At 41.0% G+C, this 17067-nt stretch overlaps 1 protein-coding gene and 1 non-coding gene across 5 annotated transcripts in view; both read left to right on the forward strand.

The window, feature by feature from the left end:
* Positions 1-1278: 1278 nt before the first annotated feature.
* On the forward strand, positions 1279-1361 carry trnal-uaa (transfer RNA leucine (anticodon UAA)). Its single transcript has one exon. It is a non-coding gene; the product is annotated as a tRNA-Leu (tRNA).
* A 3112-nt stretch (positions 1362-4473) lies between these two features.
* The window catches only part of utrn (utrophin), a 190551-nt gene continuing 177957 nt past the window's right edge, over positions 4474-17067 (forward strand). For 3 of the 4 annotated variants that reach the window (XM_073492397.1, XM_073492400.1, XM_073492399.1), the window contains exons 1-2: positions 4474-4859; positions 6892-7056. In XM_073492397.1, coding sequence (XP_073348498.1) covers positions 6984-7056 — 73 coding nt within the window. In that variant the 5' untranslated portion in view covers positions 4474-4859; positions 6892-6983. The remainder of the gene's footprint in view (positions 4860-6891; positions 7057-17067) is intronic. The other variant, XM_073492398.1, reaches the window with a different exon arrangement.

Raw genomic sequence — 17067 nt, forward strand, 5'->3', positions numbered from 1 at the left:
GTGTAAAATATTGTAGGTATATTCCATGGTTCCTGGTTTGTTGTGTGGCAGTTTGATTAAAAACAAAATAAAGTTCCTAAACCATTTTTGACAGAGGGACACATCAAAAACACCCACATTTATTGGTGAATCATATTAGTTAATATTGTGCTTTAGTAGTGAATATTATCTCCATATTCACAAACAAAGTTACATTTGATCACGATCATTTGAACAAACTAGTTGTAACACAGTCAAATGAGGGCCAGATGCCTATTGTACTTGTACCCAACTGGTAATACAGCCTTTACTTTTATAATTAAAACAGATTAAATGACAAAAGCAAACACTTGAGAGTGTCTGCCCTGTCTTTTTTCTAATTATATATAGAAGCTACAACGTGTCCGTGTCATTAAGAGTCACTAAAAAAGTACTTTTACAATTAGTAAATAAAGTACTTTCCTTAATTATTTCATTGTATTTTATTTGAGGTGTAGGGTTTCCAGGAATAACCGTTAACATATAACTTTTAAAGAGTCTATAATTAAATGAATGATATACGGCTTGCTGCTGGTGGTGTCCTGTTTCAGTCCCTCAGTCAGTCTGACAGGCGCAGGGACATCAGTTTATCCTCGGAATCAGTTTCACTTCAAGTCTCCTGCCGAGTTTGGGAACTTCTCCTGTAAGAATTAGGGAACAACTCCAGACTTCGGTGTTATTGAGCTTTTGCTTTGCTTTACGCCGTTGTTTAGTCACAGTGTGTGGCATTAATAGCTTAACGCGGCACTGTATGGCTTATATTACAGTTCAGTAACCGTGTCGTGCCGAGCTCCAAACCTGCTGTTACTTATCAGCTAGCTAGCACATGCTAATAGTATTAGCTGCGCGTCCTAGTTATTCGCTAGTTAACGCGAACTCCTTATTGGTTAAGAGAACTTAGCAATAAGTAAAGCAGGGATTTTCGTAAGCCAATGATTTTTCTTTTTTTTAGCATAACATTGTATAGCCCTCAACGTGTTAAAGTCAGCCCAAGTTTTGCGACGGTAGTTTGTGTAAAAGCCGTGTTGTCTTGCCAGTGAGCATGGCATTAGCAAGTTCGCTCCAGTCTGCTGGTTTACAATTTAGCTGCTAGCGTAGCGCTAGCATCATCGCTGTATTTGACTCGTGAGGCGTTTTTGATAAAGGAGCGGAAAATGGTGCGCTTTGCTTGCACCATTGCTCTTCAATAAATAAATGTTGAATTCGTACGAGTATATGTGTATTTCTTCATGCGGAAATGCGGTGGGATTTGGTGTATAAACCAGGATGGCCGAGTGGTTAAGGCGTTGGACTTAAGATCCAATGGACATATGTCCGCGTGGGTTCGAACCCCACTCCTGGTATATCCTTTTAATGGTGTCGTTGTCTGAATCACTAAACTACCTCGTTTAAACAACCATGCACGGAAAATACCCGAGTGGCGTCATATAGGATAACATACAGATTCGTGAAATCAAGCACAGCGACGTATGCATTCATGACACGTAAATTGTAGCGTTTTCCCACCAGATGTAGGCAAACACAGTGAAGAAATCAATTTTCGTTGAGAAACTACAACAGTGGCTCCAATTAGTGGTATAGTGATAATGGGCCTAAAACATAGATGATAAGAAAAACGTGATATAGTAAGTAATATAAGGCACCTGAAGATAATGTAAACTGTCCTTCATGGCAGTCTCTTTTGTTTAAATACTACTTTTTTTTGTAGAAATAACGTAGGAAAGGCGTTAAATGGTCAAGACCGGCAACAATGTCATTTATTGTCAATGGTAAAATTAATACTGAATTCACTCAGACAATGGCAGGATGGAATCCTGAGCACCAGATCTTATTTAAAGTGCAAAACAAAGTTAGCTGTTCAGATATTGAGAACAGTACAAGCCCGCCTCCTTCTGGACCTTACAATCAAAGTGTCCATGCATCTGGCATATTTGATAAATTTGCCAATGTGGTGATAACAATAAGAAAAGATATGATAACAGAATTTTATTAATCCCAAAAGAAATTCTTGTGCCAGAGATTGCTACAAAAATTTACAGTACAGTAGAAAAACCAGTAACAACCAGTGGGTGCCCCAGGTCAGGGTCACAACTTAGGACAATACGGGTAATGAATATAAGTGAAATATATAAAATATACAAAATGCAAAGTGTTTAAGGAGTAAATACAATAAACCAGTGCCTAATACACTAACAATAGAAGTAAGACAAGTTAAGTAGAGTAAACAAAATAAGTAGCATTGGCAATGACAACATTAATTTCAGCCTGGCTGATTGTGGGGAACACGGTTAGAAATTTCTGAGTATTTCACTGTTTTTCTGTGGGGAAGTCCTCCAGGTAACTGCCTTTCTTTAAGGAGTAGTTACACTATTGGGACAGAAGAGGGCACTCTAAGCCCTTCTTGTAGTCCGTGGGCTGGAGTCCAACACAGGCCAAGTGAAGGCCTAGACACACTCGCCCCTATAATTTTACTACAAGGGCGATGCCTTGGACTCATGGATACCCAGTCATCTGCATCTGCCACAGGAAAAGCTTCACAGAAAATAGCTGTAACTCTTGTTAAGTAGTATCTAAAAGTGTGTTGCACTGTAGTCGCATGCGTCCAAGAAGTGTACTGTAGATGGAAACTTTCTGAAACTTTCTTAACTTTTGTATAAGGCTTTTGCACTGCAGTGTTCACAAATACTAACAGTACCTGAGTCAACATGGAACCTTCACACTCCAGATTAACTCATTTTACAAATCCATCTTTATAAACACGCCAGTGAACCATAGGTGAGAATTCCTACCTGCCCTCTTGCACACCAACAAATAAATCTGCTGTCACTTGATAGGTGTTCGAGGCCTAAGAGAGCACTAATTTGTGAAATTGAGCCTCTTCTTTCAGCTGTGTGAGGAAACATCAACAAAAGAGCCCTGACAACTGAGAAGAGGGAGGGAGAAGGATGAGGGCTCACAATGGAAGATCAACATCTCTGCATCCCCAAAGCCTCACGGACTCTTTCCAATGGGCCTTAATCTATTATTCAGTCCCCTATGGTACTGGAAGAGTTGTTTCTTTTCAGTCCAACACATCACGCAGTGTAATATAATGAAACCTGAAGCAAGAGGCAGTGGAATGATAATGCTAATTGTTTTTGTAATTATTAGGGTTATTTACTGTACATTGTTATTGTTATTGAGATATTTTTTTAATTTGACTCTCCTTTTTAATTGCGTTTTGACATTTTAACTGTCTGCTCGGCTCTTTTTTGTTTGTGATTGTATTTTATGTATGAAAGGTGCTACAAAAATTAAGTTTATCATTCCTGAAATAAATGTTTTTTGTTTTGTTTCGTATACATTCATGGTGGATTTATAGCTAGATATTTTCTGCGTAATCAAAATACATGGTTTCTGGGTCATGATACTCACTTCTCGCCACTTTATAGTTCTATTTCACCACATTTTATAGGTAAATATGGCACTTTTACATTGATCTGACAATTCTTACAAGTTACTGTGCAGAGTAATTTCACTTAACTTCCCAACTGTGATTAAAGTAGTCACTCTGCCTTGTCCTGCCAGCATTTAAATGTTTCTTACATGTTAATATAGCTGTAATAATAATACAATTAGTACATAATAAAACACTGAGACTGTAGCTAGATTTTTGATGCTTTGATTGATAGTTTAAGTAATAGTTTTCATCATTTCAGTGAATAAAATAAGATGTCACATACACACAATGTTACAATAAAACCATCATGGCTCAAATGGCTTTTTGTAATCAGTCCTAGGTGCCTTTATGTGGAAAAGTTTTGAAGACCTTTGGCCTGATGAATATTCCAGTTATTATCCCATTCCATTACAGTTTCTCGTCCAAGCTTTTTCTGTGTTTTCCAGTGGGAATCACTGGTTTCGTTGGTGTTACGTCACGTGACGCCCACCGCGCCATGTTTCCATCTCAGCGTCAGGAAAACTTTTACAGCCAGAGGGAAAGGCTCAAGACCAGCGTCAAGCTGCCCGGGGTGGACACAGCGCTTCCGGTTACACCTTCAAAATAAATCTAACAGCTGCTACATTTGAGAAGCGGCTTCCTAAAATGATGACTATCGCTTTTAAATAGCAAATTGTGTAATTCTGTTGTTGCTCCACCCATAAGTCACGTCATAAACGTAATTTAATATCCACAAATTTAAGATGCAGTTTACCTGTTTGTATCAGAAACCTCTCATGTAAACATATTATTACACTAGTATGACGCTTAATTATCCTACAATTGCTCTATTATTATTAAAAGCAGCGGGAGCGACTGCTATTGCCAGTCGGTTCAACGTTCCTGCGATTACACCCCTTTTACTGCGAAGGTGTTGTTGTAGCACTTCCGCTGTGTTTGGCTAGCTCTGTGGAGTTTAACATCGGTGTAAGCGGCAGGGAGAAAGAGTCAAGTAAGCAACAGGAACAAAGTTGTGGGACCTGAGTGCACAGTATTGCGGCGGTCACCCGTGAAATGTAATAACCATCTCTCCGTTTCCAAGTGACGGCCCGCCGTTGTGTTTTCAAGACTACGGTAGTTGTGCTTTGCTTTGTTTGGCTAAAAGGCGTCTCTTAAAGCTTTCCTTTTGGCACATTGTGGAGACTGGATGCGCTGGAGGACGGTTCCCTTGAGTTAGCTCAGTTAGTTAGTTAAGAAGAGTGCCTCGTACCTCGTAGAAAATGCCTTAAATTAACTGCATTGATGTACTTTATCAACTTTTCAACCTCGAAGTACACTTCGCCTGTATCTGTCTATCCATACTCGACACGTTTTGGGCTTGTTTTGAGGGGGCACGTCTCCTGACTCCTTGGTGACAGCAAAGGTGAGTGTGTGCTTTGGATCTATGAACTACGTTAAGCGTCATTGTACCCACTGAACACAACAGTTATTGTGAACTTCACAGTCAGACATTGGGTGTAAATGAACTGTAAAAGCTTAAAATGGTGAAACAGACCATCAAACAATTTCTGTTTCATGCTGAACTTGAGGTTTTTTGCACGTAGCTAGCAGTTTGTGTACACTGCAGCTTTGAAATTGCTTGGTTAAAAGTCATCAAGCTCCAAATACCGCAGAGATAAAACATTAACCACAAGGCCACCGTAGATTTGCATTTTTGAAACTCACTTTATGTGTGTGTGTGTTTTTTTTTTTAATCAGGAAGGCGATAATCTCACCAGATTAACTCAACACATAACTCATTTAAATTTATTGGACAGTGACTCTGATCTCTTCTTCAAATCAAGCAAACTTGCAAGTTGCTGAACTACACTCACAGCTTCAAAGAGTTCAGATTCATCCGGCTGATCGTATCCCTTCAGTTGTTTTGCCTCGGTTGTCAAAACTAACTACCCCACACACAGAGAGGGGAACTGAAATTGTAAAGGCACCAGCAAGATAGATGGGGCTGTCTTTTCCTTGAGTTTACAGTTGTTATTTTTGGGGTCTTGCATCATCCCTCAAGAACTGTAACTCAACAGGCACTGCTCGATAAAACTGCACATAAACTCCTTTCATGGTAAAAGCAAGCTATTTTTGGGAGTGGACATGGCTTAATGAAAGGATACCCTGAATTAAAACAGACCGCATGCACGAGCATTGTTCTTATACTAAAAAGCAGATCTAAACAGCTGCAACAATGTGAAGCTGCAGCAGCTGACCTATGCACAAGGTCAAGATGTACATTTGGAGATTGTGATAGATGGTGTTGCATTTTTGGAGCCTCTGAAAGTTGAGCACACATAAGGGCATCCTTTGTGAGGTTGCAGCAAAACTACAGATAGAAAACAATGCTGTCTGCACAAAATGAGCGTGACATGTAGAAGTGTAACTCTTCACTGGCCTTAGGATTTGACTGTCAGCGATTCTCAAAGCATCTCAGTGTATCGCAACCTCAATGTTCCGCTTTACTACATGACATTAAAACCTGTAATATAATCTTTCGAAATTCCCTGGAGGACACTCTCATCACTTAAAAGAAATCATTGTCCAGGGTTAGCTGCTCTGGACTATGGTTATTGTTTTTTGCTAACCTTTAAACCTTAAACAACCCTTAATTGTTCCAATGAAAAAAAATGACATGGTTGTATAATGATGACAAAACTTACCCACTGATACGGTCATGCTCTGCTATTTCACATAAAGCTGTCAGGTACTTCGGATATTAACTTGTTTGCCAGGGGCAAGTGACAAAATGAAAACAATCCAAATTTTACTACTTATACAGTGGAAAAAACGTCATAGTTCAGCATGTAGTTAAACAGAAGTGAACATGAGAAGAAACCATTACATGTGAAATGACTTAAACTGTGTATGATGGTAAGTGGGGGCCAACCAAAGCAAAATAAGCACACAAAAACAAATGTCTTTGGTGGCTGGCCAAAGACCAATTTCATGTGTACTTGATGCTTTGTGGCTGTTTGAGACTCTGAGATTATTGGCTAGTTTGCTCCTGAGCTAAGTCTACGACATAATTGTCCATTATTACAGCATCAATTACTCTCACAGTAGTTGTTTTACACATAACATTGACAGCCCAAGGCCATTGTGTGAAACCAGTAAGGTTCTTCCCCGACACTGCTGAGCGGACACTGATGTGAAGTCTCAAACAGCTGTTTGCATTTTAACGACCTACGGTGTTCCTCGTGAAGTGCCAGATCTTCCTGTGAGCTTCTGTGTGACCATGTTTGAAAGTTTTGTGTGTGTGGCTCCAACGCATGTGACACCTCCACTCTCCTGGCCTCCCTTTGAGATTATTTCCACTGCTTAAAGTACATTAAAGCAGAAAGGAGCTAAAGAAAGACCTACATTTCAGTTGGAAGTGAGCAGGAATGAAACTGTTTTCTTCTCACTTACAGGTGCAGAAAGAGGGCTGTTGCACTGTGTGCCAAGAAGCCTGGGAACATTTGGCACAATTTCAACCAATAAGGCATTGAATTTATTGGCCACCATGGCATCACACGGTGACATTGCAGAGGGAGGAGCCAATGAAGAGTTCAGCGACATCATCAAGTGGAGATCTGGTATGTTTTAAATAGTTTTGGCCTTTGTTGACATTGTTATCTTGAGGCTATGTTTAATGTTTTACGCTCCATATAGGACACACGACTTGCAGAGTGTGTAAGTGTGTGTAGCGTGAAATGCTTACAGCTGCATGGAGAAAACATTTTGTTGTACGTGCGTAAGAGTGGTAGCTGAGAGGAAACACTGACAGAGCCACAGACCCTGTTGTGTTCAGTTAACCTCAGTTCCCATGGAGGCAAGGGGAAAAGAGATAGAGGCAAAGCAACAAAGGCACGAAGAGAACAGGAGATGGTTGATTGTAACACGTTTGCGAGGAGAAAGAGAAAGTCATAGGAAAGGTGACCAATGGCAGCAGAGAAAGGGAAAGACAAGAATGTGGGGATGGGTTTAGAGGGCCGCACCCTGTGATCCTTTTCTCTGTGGATCATTCCATAGGTTAATCTTTTGTAGACGCCACCCTCAGAGAAAGAGAGAGACAGATGACAAACAAGTTGTTGCTGTAGCAGGAGGAGTGCTTCAGCTGAACGAACTGTTAACTCCGGAGAGTAGCACAATATGTAGAACACTGGCTCTGATATTCTCTGTAAATCAAAGAGAGATATAGGGGGACCTTAAGTTTGTTATTTATTTAAGACAAGCATGGTAGTGTGTATTTCAAACTATGTATTTATCAAATGAATTAGGGCTTCAAAATGAATCAATGAACGGAAATTGCAATATCCAAATCGTAGAAGCTGCAATAAAAAAAAATAAATAAAAAAAAAATTAGAATATATGACAAAACAGCATCATAAGGAAGTACTGGAGTGGTGCAGAGATGCGCTACACAGCTTTTTTTTTACTATATCCTGCAGCCTTAAAGTCAATATTTACCTGTGCGAAGACTTGTATACCAGGCGGAAAAGGTAGGCAAACAATTCCGCAATTAAAATGCTGGGTAAAGTGAGTTTGGATAAATAATGTGGTAACTTTACGATTCTGATGATAAGGATGATTTTCATTGTGTATTATTGAATGAATACCCCAAGTGTCATTATCTGAAGCCAATATCCTGAGTCCTACCACTGTAATTAATATAATACAGTGGCAAGAGAAAACAAAGAAGAAAACAAGCAAACATGTGGTTTAGAGCCCAACTCATATATTGGCGTTATATTGTCTGATATGCGCCAACCCCATTGGTTTAATTCAGTAATGTTGCATTCGGGATTCATCATCTAGTGTGAATGTTGGCAACAAAACATGGTGCCATGGTGCTGTCTCTTGTCACCTCTCCATCCTTGCTGTTTCTGTAACTGACTTTGAAATACAAAAAGTAACCGTAAGGAACGTCTTCAGATTCATCCATCCTGTCCAGTCCATGTGCCAGCTTTCTCCACCCGCCCGGCCTCAGAATGCTGGCAGATTCTGCGCCAGGAATTCCGCCGTGCCGCTGGAGTTTGTAATTTACGACGCTTGTTTTCAGACCACAGTGCTTTTTCTTACAACGATTCAGGTTTCCCTAGCAACCCCAAAAGTAATGTTTTCTTTTATGGCAAAGAGGGGAAAATTTAGCACGTAGCTCAGCTGCACACTAAAACAACCCACGAAGAAAAGTAGAGTGCATGTGTACCGAGGTAACCTGCCGGCTCTTACCCAACTGTTTTTTATCTTCACCTTGTGGGACGTTTTTTGTGGTGTGTGTGTGTCAGTGGGCTTACAGAAATAAAGTTGAAATTAGGTGTTCTATTTTATAATTCAAATATGCATTGATCCACCATCACCCAAAAAAACACTGCTGCTCTTCTTTCTATCGTCACACATATAGCTTTAGAAATGAAGCCATTTTAAGATACTAAAACTATAGAGACTGATTGCTAACATTGATCTTGTGACAGCTTAACAAACCTGGGTGTGCTGCAGGAATTGAGACAGGAAGATAGATGATGAGAAAGAGCGATTTGTGGTATACATGGGGTTAAAACATGGGCTGTGTGGGGTGATTGACAAGCAGGTGAGTGTGTGCGTGTTTCTGTGTGGTGGGCAGGTGGAAGGATGTTTTCACAGCTGAGTAGAGCCTCGTGAGATAATCATTAGCGCACTTGTTCATGTGGTCTGCCGGCCACCATGGGGGGCGTGTTTGAATGGTTAAAGAATTTATTCACAACTGTATTTTTTGGTCCCATTACTGATTGACACACTTGGTTCATTTTGTGGTTTTTGAAGCTCCGGTTTAGTTATTTCAGCTGGCGTGTGTTTCATTTGTAAACTAGTACTACTGAGATCACTGCTACAGCAGGGGTGTATGTGTGTTGTTGTTCTGCCTCCTGTGATGGAAGTCAGCAAGCCAGACAGTCTGTCCTACTCACAGATATATGCACACTCATGCCTCTTGAGGGGAGTGAGAGGTGGCTCATGGTTTCCAGCATGTTGAGCTGTTACGCAAGCAAGCTCGCAGTGGACTAGAGAGAAGGTTCAGTGAAGTACAGAGGAAAAGTGGATACAGGGTGCAAACTGAAGAATAGGGCTGCAACTGTTTATTACTTTCATTATTGATTAATCTGACAATTATTTTCCTGATTAAAGTGCTGCAAAGAAACGTCATCAAATTGCTTCTTTTGTCCAACCAACAGCCCAAAACCCAAAGACTCTTCATTCCCTATAAGAAATGACAAAGAATATCATTACATCCTAACATTTAAGAAGCTGGAACCAGCAAATACTTGACATTTTTGCCTGAAGAATGACTGAATCGATGAATAGATTATAATTTTGTTGACCTAATCAATTCATCAACTTATTGTTGCAGCTTCACTGGAGAAAGTAATGCGTTTGGGGAAGAATGACTACTTTGTTGGGAAGTTTTTGACAATTGCACCTGCTATGTATCAACTTATGTGACTGGAACACGTGACCAGTATCTACCAGCCTGCTAGATACAGTATCAGGTTGTCGGGATGTAGCATGTAAGCTTTTTTTAACAAAAGCCACTGAAAAGATAAACTCAAGAAAAAGTTTAATCTGTTGACTAGTGGTTACAGTAGGATTTTATTATTATTATTATTATTTGATTACTTTATCGAAAATATTAACTGGAGTATTTGCTGTTTTTCTTTTTCATATTCGTTTTATATCATTGTAAACATCTTTGAGTTTTGGACTTCTGATCCGACGAAACAAGCAACTGGAAGACGTCACTTTCTGCTTTGGGAACATGTGATCCATTTTTCACTGTTTTCGATAAATAGACCACAAGATTTAACATTTGCTCTAAAGAAGTCATCTAGAGTAATTCTGATATGAAAATTACCATCACCTCTAGTCCTGAGGTTGACCTAATGGGCTGATCTCTATTGAGAACCAGATGTGTGTGGTTCGCCACATGGCACAGCAGCTCAAGAGGGGCTGAAACAGCTTTTAAAAAGTGCTTCCAGACAGTTTTAACAAAGTTCTGGTTGGATTACCCTACAACCCCCCTGAAGCATTATCTACCTATCCTATCAGTGCACTCCCCCTCCCCCTTGCCCATTCCAGCGTGCAAAGGTCAGATATCATCCACGGGGTGAGGGGCTGTTGTTAAACAACCCTTACACAATAATGGACACTCACCTGACCCCTTTTCCTCTGTTTATTTGTCATCTGAGAGCCACACTCACACAGCTCTGGTTACCTGACCTGGTCTTGTTCTCCTCCATCTCTCTCTTCTGTTTTATGCCCTTTCTTCCCCTCACTCATTACTGTCACATATAATTCAGATGGATTACAGATACTGATAGATATATTGGGTGCCTTGCAGCTCCTAGAGTGTATACAGCTTCGAAATTGGTTGCCTTTGTTGAACTGGAACTCTTAACCCTCCCAACATTACCTGTTGAGCCACACAGAAAAGGATCCGCCTGCACATTATCTCTGGGTGTGACGTCCAGTATAATGGAAGAAACATGGTTCAAGCTTATAGGAGAACAGGAATGTGATTGTCACCAAACCGAGGGTGTGGAGGGTGTGGAAATAAGATTTCTCTGAAGACTTGTCATCGGACAAGCTGAGCTACATGTCATCATACATCCTTAATTCTAGCCTTGGCCTCTCGCAGCAGGGTGGACCGAGGTTTGAAATGTTCTAGCTGCTGTGCATGTGTGGACAGAAATTGCATTACTTATTCAGAAATAAATGGATAAAACATTAAAGTTATCTGAAGCAAAAGCCTTTTCTAACTGTCAGCAAGTGCAGTGGTATGCAATGTCATGCAAATTCATAATAATGGGTGTGTATCTGCATGTGTGGGTAGCATGGAACACAAATCATAACAAAGGAGCTTTCACTGTAGCCGCCCCTTCATTCAGAGATGTCATGACCTGAATTTGTTATTTGTTTTTTTGAGGAGTTTCACTTTCTTGTACGGGTCTCTGGTCATTGAGAGTTCTCATAGTGTATTTATACTTTGAGGAAGCAATGTGTCCGCAGGGAATGCAGCTGGATGTGTCTTCACAGCAATATATAGACACAAGCGTGTGTTTGTGATAGTCTCTGAGCTTCTAGCTGGATGTGGCTGCCTGGGAAGTGGGAGGAAACTAGCTTTGCAAAATCCTGGCTGGAAATTTGGGAATGGAAGCACTGGCCAAAACATCTCCCCTGGGTGCGGTTGTCTGTGGGACTCTTTGGTCCATGTGCACCCCACCCAGCCCACATGACTTTTAAACTCTCCTAGAGAAGACTGGAAACGGCCGAAAAATGATCAGTGTTGAATGTTCCTGTGGTTGTTAAACACATCGAAACAGATCTCCCCTTTCTGTGAATCTGTCTTTTCCCAAAGCAAGCCCTTCCAGTTCAAATCCCCCTCTCGGCCCCTTTTTCCTAGCTCATTAGGGCTACAAAGCCACGTTGCCCAATCTACCTTCTGACCCCTCGCATGACAGGATTTACTAAAACAAAAAAACAGGCTGAGGCCCAGAGAGAGTTTAGATTAACCCTTGAAAGCTACAGTGGTATTTCACTACTGAGTAAATAGCTCGAAAGGAATGAATCCCTCTATTGAAATGCCCATTTTTTCATAGTGCTGAAGGTCTGTTTTTGGTCTTTTTGGTTGCTTGTGTTACTTGTTCTAGTACTTTGTGTGTGCAAACATTTTAAAGCTTTCTGACATAGCAACCATGTTTCTATCAATTTATTTTTTATGCTCATTTTGAAGTATCTGTGTAAAAGAAGGTTGATGGAAATGGAACATTTTGAAAAATGTAACTCATGTGACTGATTAGCTGTTTCCGCTCTGTGAGAATGTTAATAAGAAGCTCTTGCCACTGTTGCCGTCTTCCTAGATTTTCCAATAATGCACAAAACTTGGCTGGTAGTAGCAACAGGTACATGTGTGCCGATTAAAAGACCAAATCATTCCTCGGTCTCATCCATGAAAATGCATCCGCTCTGTTGGCAAACAACTTGTTTTGTGTCCAGTTTGCGACTTCTACTTATTCTACTCTGTTGATAACAACAGCTGATGAAACCACGCTGTGCATGGCCTAGTTTATTCGCTCTATATTTGCTTGACAATTAGATGGAAAGACACCTTATTTTAAAAGTGGTGTTGATACTAAAAACTCTACAGTTTTTCCACTGCTTAGCCATGCAGGGAGATGAGATTGTTAAAGATCCATCACAACCTGTTATGTTAGTGTTATTTTCCAATGTTACACAAAGTAGTCAGTTGAGATTAGATAGTGGGACAGGTCAGACCGGGACAGAGACTTGTGTGCTAAAAGTTTTCAGGTCAGACCAGGACATTGTGGCTACATGTAATGCACCTCTACAAAGAGACGTTGAGAATTTAGACATGGGAATCTACTTTTTCCAAGGGAGGAGGCCTGTGGCATTGTGGGAGCTTTTGCATTTTCCATTTCTTTCTCTTGGATGTTGGTCGGACCACTGACTCATCTGGTCTGTATGTGTGTATACAGTATGAATGTGTGTGTGAGAAGAACAGCCATGACTACCACAGCCACTCATGAAAGGTATTTTTAAATTAAAACCCTAAAACACTTTTTAAAGCAACCATTCTGCCATTAACAAGGCTGTGCGTAGAGATAATGAAACTAAACTTTATTAACATTACAGTGGACTTCTCTTGTAGCCTCAAAAGGTCATACTCGTACAACTAGAAGAAATGTGCATGTGACTATTATTTATTGTGAGTCATGTAATTTTTATGTACAGTGGAGCTTGTGTGGTTTTCGGCCTTGTGGAAAAGACGGCTTTGGTAGAATCAGAACCTTGTAGCTCGACCTTATCTGTAGCTAATTTCATGTCTCACTAATTACCAAACGTCCAGTAAGCAAGCAGCTCTAAATGTCATATAAGCTCAGGCAATGTTTGTGGTGAGACATGAAAATCAAAGGTTTCATTCATTTCTTCCAACCCTTATTCAGATGTGGGATTTGGGATGTGAAGAACTATAATAAGCAAATGAAGTGTGTGTGCGCATGAGTGGGAGAGAGAGATAGTGTTTATGCACTCGCATGGCTTCATTCAAGCAGCTCGATGATGGATGCTCTCAAGGTGGTGTGCGTAGACTGAATGACAGAGGGGGACGCCTGTCTCTGGGTTCATGACTGATGCAGTCCAGTGGAAAGTCCCTGATTCCTTCAGTCACTGCCAAGGCCAGCCTCACCCAGCCCCATTCATTCCTCTGAGTTGTGACTAGACCAGCTGCTGCAACTCTCTACGAAAGGAAGTGGCTCTTAATTTACTCTGGAAGTTAGTCAGGGGTGGGCCGGGGCCGTATTCCTCCTCTACTTCCTCTTCGTGAAGGAAAGGAAAAGAGAAAACAAAACACAGGAAAATTAACTTTCTCTCTTGTTTCCTTCCTTCTCTCCCCCACTACTCTCGCTCCCATCTCTCTCCATTTTAACCTCTTTGTGGGAATAGAGTTGTTTGTTCAGTTGCCCCTCATTGACTAAATATGTCAATGAGCAAATGGTTTCAGGCCTTTGCCCTGTTCCCTGTTCCACTGCACAGGCTCACAGACCTGCTTTAATGTCAGGACAGGAGCCATGTCATAGTTTTGACTGCATGTCCTGTGTTTATTCTGAGTCAGTTTTTTTTATTCAAAGGTTTCACTTTCATGATGTCGTAGCCCGGAGTGCAAGCACTATGTTTTAGGGTTTAGGTCACTCTGGATCATGTTGAACTGCTGTCACTTCCTGCGACGCTGGAGAATGAGGGCTGTCGTCCCCGTCAGTCCTTTGTGTTTTCAGGGGGGAATCAGCTGTCAGTTACAGCAATGCATATGGCAAACATACTCACACAAACCTCTATGTCACCTGTCACTTACCTTGTAATTGACAAGCTGAAACAGTCCCTGCTCTTGTCACTCTCTTTTCTCACCCTTCTGTCGAGCGTGTGTTATGTCACATGTGACAACCCTGCCCAGCACCCCAAATAAACAGACCCAGCGTACTCGATAAATGCTTTTACACCTCTACTTCCTCTTTCTTTTTTCTCTCTGCCGCTCTCACTCCCCACCACCACCACCACCACCACCTTGTCTTCCTGTTCCGGATGTGTTTTTGTTTCTTTCTACCTCTTCCTATGTTATTTTTGTGTAAAAAGAGTGGTTTTCCATCATGAATTTGAGCAAGTGGATGTCGTGGAGAAGGCGTCACTTATTCAGGAGGAAAAAACCTGATTATAGTGATCTGGGTAAGTGCATGAGCACATCTGTAGTTCTGTTTATATGTGGAGGAGTTCAACAGCGAACTCAAAGAAGCTTTACAGGAAACTAGACTGTTTATCCACTTAACTTACAAAGTGATCAGATTTATTATCATTTTATTAATTGAAAAGGTTGTTAAACCAAACTGAATGTCGCAGTTAAATCCAGATTTAACATTACCTGTGACATCTTTTTGTTCTGTGATTTTACTTTTGTTTTTGCTGCTTTACGCAAGAACTAATTATGCCGTGTGTCTGTGCGTGTGTGTGTAATCATCTTGCAATCAGTTTCTGATGATGTGCTGGCACGTATCTTTAGCAACTGGGTGTGTGGCTTAAACATCGCCATCCACTTACTTTTTTTGCAGACCAGCACTGGCGTCAGCAAACAAAAAAACAGAAGATGCTTTTTAGATGCAAAAAGGTGGAAGTGAAATAGCGATGAATGATTTCAGTCATAAGACTGTTGTCTTATGGTCCTGTTTCACGGTTCTCACGCTGCATCACACTTGAGATAAATATACCCTGTTTTGCATCTGAAAAGCCTTTTTTGTTCAACTGCAGGCATTTTTTCTATGTCACTGGACTGTTCACCTTGGCTACACTCACCATTTCTTGGTCAGCCTGGAGTCAAGAGCATTAACCTTCCCACACTGTTGAGTTCATCTCTTGTACTTTGAGTAATTTTAGTCAGTTATTTTTGTCCCAATATAATAGAACGCACACATTCATGCTCCTGTGTGTTGTGTGGCAGCATTGTGTGTGACTGAGGTGGACACATGACATCATAATATTTTAATACAGCACTTAAGTCACACACTGTATCCGAGTAAATAAAAAAAGTAAAAATGTGTTGAATTAAATTCAAGAGCAGCAGATACAGAAATAAAGTTTTGAAATATGTGGGCAGTGGACACACGCAATAAACTACAGTGTGTACAGTAAATCGTGAAACTGTTTGAAAGTGTTGCATAGTCGTTACATCACTAAGGAGCTAATGTTTCAACCCATGTCTGTTTGTTTGTTGGTTGGTTGGTTGGTTGGTTTGTCAGCAGGATAACACAAAAACCTACTGAACAAACTTTCACAAAACTTGGATGGAGGATGTGTCTCAGCCCAGAATAGACCCCATTAACTTTTGGTGCAGATCCAGATAAATGGACAGATCCAGGATTTTTTCCCACATTTTCTTTAATATTGTGAGAGAGGGTGACATTTTTGCTAATTTTTCATGCAATAATGCATGGATCTTGATGAAAAAAATCTGCCATATTTAGGTGGCTGGTATCTATGAGTCAGTACTGTTTGAAGCAGATCCCAGATCTGGTGATCTCACATTGTGGTTAAGCAGTTATAGGTGTTTTAAAATTTAGAGTGATACAGGACTTTTGAATTCAATAAAATTTAAAGGGGACTGTTCGGCCTTGGCGAAGGTATGTGCTCTACTGAGTGCCATTCTAGTTCTGATAGAAATTGAATTTTCAGTGGCTCTTTCTGCTCAAGAAACAGAGATTTTTATTTATTTTCTGGTCGAACAATACACATTTGTTATTATTTGACTTCTCATATTGTTCTGTATATGACCCATAATCAGAAAAGTTTGGCCATCTGCTGTAAAGGAATAAATCTGTCCATGCGTGGATAAGTGTAATGTAATATACTGTATATAGGGGGTTTGATCTGACGATGGTGGGCGTGTGTTGAGAAAGTTAACGCCTCTGCCCCACCACATTGCCTCAAGCACCAGTCCTGTGTTGTGTCTGTATTTGTGCGGCGATCTCTGACTGATAAAACCCTCCTTTGTCTCTTTTACCCATCTTGTCACGGCTCTTGCATTCAGTCCTGTTGCACGCAGAGATGGTGCTGAACAGTGTTTCTGTGTTTATCTGTGTTCATCCCCCATCCCACGATGCATTATGACTCCCCACCCTTGGCTTGCCCCGTCCTGTTCTGCGCTGCCTCCAATCTGTTTCCCTTTCACTGACAGCGTCCCTCTTTCCCTCCCCTCTCGCTCTGCTGCGGCATTCCTCTCATCTTTTCCTCTCTTGCTGGTCAAGGAGTGACAGAGGCAGAGGAGTGAGGAGGAGAGGGAGGCAGGAATGTCAAATTCTGTCTTGTGCTGATACTTGTGGACTATCCCTTTCTACTCTGTTGTTGCTTTTGCGGCTTCTTCGGATCAGCTTTGTGGCTTTCTATGCGGTAAAAGATGGCAGAGCTTGGGCTCAAACTCAGAGGTAAGAACTTTTGACAGGTATGTGACACATGGCTTGGTGGCAGATAGGTGTGCCACAGGTGGTGCAGTTAGGTGTGGTAGACTCAGACTCTGA

This window comes from Pagrus major, chromosome 22 (assembly GCF_040436345.1).
Source record: "Pagrus major chromosome 22, Pma_NU_1.0".
Taxonomy (NCBI): Eukaryota; Metazoa; Chordata; class Actinopteri; order Spariformes; family Sparidae; genus Pagrus; species Pagrus major.